Source organism: Plecotus auritus (assembly GCF_963455305.1).
Source record: "Plecotus auritus genome assembly, chromosome: 7".
Lineage (NCBI taxonomy): Eukaryota > Metazoa > Chordata > Mammalia > Chiroptera > Vespertilionidae > Plecotus > Plecotus auritus.
Window position 1 is genome coordinate 154,054,290 of NC_137774.1, and position 4,952 is coordinate 154,059,241.

General features: G+C 40.3%; 1 protein-coding gene across 1 annotated transcript; it reads left to right on the plus strand.

Moving 5' to 3' along the window:
- Positions 1–3,229: 3,229 nt before the first annotated feature.
- Positions 3,230–3,673, plus strand: LOC308253293 (ubiquitin-conjugating enzyme E2 variant 1-like; the record flags this gene model as incomplete). The annotated part of the gene is made up of 1 exon (XM_080678670.1): positions 3,230–3,673. One exon carries the CDS (start codon positions 3,230–3,232, stop codon positions 3,671–3,673), a length of 444 nt encoding a protein of 147 aa, XP_080534796.1.
- Between the last annotated feature and the right edge of the window lie 1,279 nt (positions 3,674–4,952).

The window sequence follows — 4,952 nt, forward strand, 5'->3', positions numbered from 1 at the left end:
TGGTTGCGTTAAATGATGTATATATCAGTGAAGTGATGTTATACATCAGTGAAATAATCTAGGTTGGAGTAGAGTAGACACTTTTAAGGTTTTGTTCATTGGATAAAGTTTAACATTATTTAGTTTCCATGGGAAAAAGCTAACAAAACAGAAATCTAAAAAAAAACATGGAATTTTGAAATTTCAGGTTTTCCTCATCTGTTAAAGTTTCTGTGCTGCTTAGCGCCTCAGCTCTGGTTACGTTTTTTAGGAACTACTTTTTGCTAATGTTGTCTTAACCTTAGGCAATTGTTATTTATTGTTCGAACAGTCAAATAAATAACAAACTATTTATTTAGTCCTATTATGAGTCAACCCATCTCAAATGTTAAGCCATTCAAATGTGCAGATGGAGATGTGAAGACTTAACAAATTTTAATTATTCACCTGTCTTCAAACCTAAGCAGCAGCAAAATTAGTCTTTAAGACTTGCTATCCTAACAATGAATCCTTGATCTTTTCACCATATAACATGATGCACTAGTCTCCTAGAGGTGTCATAACCAGGTATATATTAAAAACTGTGTGGCTTTAAAAAAAGATGTTTCTATTGCAGTCCTTGGGGGCTAGAAATCCAAGATCAAAGTGTCAGTAGAATTGGTTCCTTCTGCAGACTGTGAGAGAATCTCTTCCATGCCCTTCTCCCAGCTTCTGGTGGTTTCCTGGGAATCATCACGTTTCTTGGCTCCTGCATCATCACTCAAATCACTGCTTTCATCTTGACCTGGCATTCTCCTTGAGCTTGTTCCTCTGTGTCCAAATTTCCTCCCTTTTAAAAATTCTAGTTATGTTAGATTAAGGCTGTTAAATAAAAATTGCACCAGACAAGTCGAGGCAGTTTTATTTGAAACTATTCCAAGAGGGGTCAAGATTATTAATATTAGTAGAGAGATTGACCTCAACTCTGCTGAAATAAATGACAAGATAATTTTTAGGCTCCAGGGAGAGCTAGTAGAAAAAGTCCTGGAGGATGTTAGGAGGGAAGTTGCCTACAATGATTAGTTTAGTCCATCTCTATTTGCTAATCGGTGCTGATTTTGTTGCTGGTGGAAGTGGGTTTCCTGTGGTGTCACAAGAAGAAGCGTTTCCAGCGACTCGCATGGAGGATGGGATCTGGTGGTAATATGGATTGCAATGCAAAATCAAAAGAATGTCTCTCCAATGTCCCATCTCCATCCGTCCCACCATGGAAAATCAGGGTCAGAAATACAGTCAGTGTCCAGAGATCCTGTGCCATATTAAAGCTTAGTCCCAGTCCAGCATTTGGCTATCTTTGCTTGTGTTCTTGACTACAATTCGTTGTTTTGCTGCTGTACCCAGGCTCCTGCCTGGAGCCTGTGTGTGGGATCTGCGCAGCAGGCAGGACCATGTGGTTTCTAGGGCCACATGGCTATGGAGAAAGAACAGGGCAAGTGTAGGTCATGAGCAAGAGAGAGAGAGAGTTTTGTTCTCCTGGAATTTTAACCAGGATCTTTTTCAAAATACCAATTAACCTCCCAAGACGTTGTGGGCTTGCAGTGGGGTCTACCCCCCTAGCTAATGATTTTTTTCCTAGGTTAGGCTGACAGGCCTCTATGGCAAGTACCTCCCCTGTGCCATTTTGACTTTATTAAGCATGTGTTTCTTAGGAACTGGCAGGTTTTCCAGATGCAGAAGCAGAAGGAATGAGTACTAACTATAATATGTTTGTGCACATAGTTCTAGTTTAATCGATATCTTAATTATTGTGGGACTAATATATTTTTTACTTACTTTGGAACCTGAATGTAAAATGCAAACCTTCCTCTGAAGTTGAGATTACTCCATGGGCCAAACCCAAGGGATGGTTTGGCTCTTTCTGCTCAGAAAATAGACCTGAATTTGTGGTCTCTAGTGTGGAAACGATGTGAATGTTGGGGAGGAAAGAGAAATCTCTCCTCTATCTTTCTAGGTTTTTCTGGCTGGTCTAAGAAGTAAATTGGCATGTGACAGATTAACAAGAGTGACACAAACTTAATTCCATGTTTACAGAGGTTGCCTAAGAATATAAGGCCCATAGACAGTCAGGCAATCAAGGCATCCATGTCATTGTGAGTTAAGGAGAAGAGGGTAGGGGTCTGGGACTTCAAAGTGGAGGAAACAATTTACAAGAAGATAGAGAAGCAAATGTTTGGTAGATAAATACTTGTTGTGCCATGAAGAGGCAAAGGGAAACAGAGAGGTATGTGAACTAATAGACCTTGCTAAGTTGCCCCCGTCTACCACACCTGGCTCATGTTCTTGGTGGTTATCTCTGGTAATAGTCTCCTCCTAGACGAGCCCTCTACCTAAATTCTTTTAGGCAGTTAAGGGGGAAGTAAAATCTCCTCCTGTCTCTTTCAGCCTCAAATATCTTCAGCTCAAAACAATCTCTATGTCAAAGTGGCACATTCTGAGGAGACACGTTGTGAACCCCTACATGAGATACTCTCTTGAAAGTGGTGGTTTCAATATTTCATGAAGGCTAGTTCCACTGTGGTGGTAAAAAGAGGTTGATAGACATATGGAGATGTGCTGAAAACTAGAAATAGACAAAGCAATGTTGTACAACTCCTGAAGTCTCAAGAAGTTAATCGTGTTTTTTCCTAGATGTTGAAAGCAGAAAATAGTATTACAGACACAAATCAAGTTATATGTCTGGCATTTAAAAATAATAATAAAGGTATTTTACCATAAAATTGAACATTTTGTAGTGAAATTCATGAAATATTAAAATATTCAAATGAATACAGAAGAAAAATCATCTTAGTATCAGTGAAGAGGCTCATAAAATCATGTAACATAAACACACAAGAAACAAATACACTATTTTTCATTATCTCCACACACTGAAATTCAAAATTTTGCTTAACATACTGAACTCTTAAACATTTATTCTATTAATATTTATAGTGCTTTTGTCACCTCTTTTCATGTTTATTCTAAAAATTATTTGTTAGAAATCATCAAATGTATGGCCTTACATAACTTACTCTCTGTTATAATGGCAGCAAATATTTACCGAGTGCTTATTATGTAAAAGGCATCATTCAAAAGCCTTTTCCAGTAACATAATTGTACCTGTTTTATATAGATTATTATAAATGATGAAATTGACACATGCGGAATTTGAATGTCTTTCTTAAGGTCAAACTTCTAGTTAAGGCTGGCCTTCAAGCGACAGTGACGCAAGATGGCAGCCACCAGGAGCTCAGGAGTAAAAGTCCCTCGCAATTTTCGACTGCTGGAAGAACTCGAAGAAGGCCAGAAAGGAGCAGGAGATGGCACAGTTAGCTGGGGTCTAGAAGATGATGACGACTTGACACTTACAAGATGGACAGGGATGATCACTGGGCCTCCAAACACAATTTATGAAAACCGAATATACAGCCTTAAAATAGAATGTGGACTTAAATACCCAGAAGCACCCCCCTTGGTAAGATTTGTAACAAAAATTAGTATGAACGGAGTTAATAGTTCTAATGGAGTGGTGGACCCAAGAGCCATATCAGTGCTAGCGAAATGGCAGAATTCATATAGTATCAAAGTTGTCCTGCACGAGCTTTGGCGCCTAATGATGTCTAAAGAAAATATGAAACTCCCTCAGCCACCTGAAGGACAGTGTTACAGCAACTAATCAAAAAGAAAACCATAGGCCCACCCCTCCCCACTTCGATTTAAGCAGTCTTCATTTGCCAAGAGTAGTAAATTTTCTAGATATGTCTTGTAGACCTCAAAGTACTGGAAAGGAAGCTCCTGTTCAAGGCAGTTTATCTTAAGATACTGTAAATGATACTAACTTTTTGTCCATTTGAAATATATAAGTTGTGCTATAATAAATCATCCTGTCAAGTGTAACCACTGTCCACATAGTTGAACTGGGATCAAGAAAGTATATTTAAATTGATTCCCATCATAACTGGTGGGGCACATCTAACTCAACTGTGAAAAGACACATCACACAATCGCCTTGCTGCTGATCACATGACCTGAAGGCTCTGCCTTCTCCTCCCGCCCCCTTTCTCCCTGCAACAGCCCTCCAGCTTGGGGTGGCTTGTTAGAGTAGATGTGAAGGTTTCAGGCGACAGCCTGTGGGACTACTGCTGGGTGTGTGTGGGTGCTTCCTTTGTAACCCTGGTTTCTTTTTTTAAGTCTTAAATGATGCCCCTCCCCCTTCCAAGCCACCATCCTTTCCCCACTTTCTCTTACCACCCTTGGCCAAAGCATAGATTGTAACCCCCTCTGCTCAACTTCGAAATTGGCCTTTGGTGAGGAATTCAGGGCTTTCCCCATACCTTCCCCCACCACCTTTGTATCTAGGAGTGCTGCTTCCTCCTTCCTCCTCTTCAAGTCCCTTCTTGCACCATCACCACCCAACACTTTCCATGACACACCCTTGCTTTGGCCAGAAGCCATCAGATAAGGTTGGAAAGAGTCTCTGACCTCCCTCGTTTAGTTTTGGAACCACATTCATTTATTCTCCAGCAGCCCAGTTAATGAAAATTGGGTCCACAGCCCTGCCACTCCCTGCTTGTCATCATCGGCTGATATGTTTGTTTTTTAAGCTCAGGAAGGCCACAGAAGACACCTGTAAGCACATGTGATGCCACTGATTGATTTTTGTTGTTGTCCCTATCATTGCTTTTGCTTTTACAAATTGAAATTTTAAACAGAGCTCTCATTTGGTCAGCTTTGCAATCCATTTGGGTCTAGTTTGGAATCTGACAACTAGAACAAAAAGAACCTTGAATTTGGTGCATATTTTGGTTTTGGTGCTGCAGCTTCTCATGGGCCTCAGCAGGGATTAAGAAAGAACTCAATGTGCACGGCAGAACCCCAAAATTGTCAGGCTTGACTTCCTGGCAAATGGCTGCGTTTTTCCATTTTTCTGTTTAGGACCACTAATTGCTGAGATG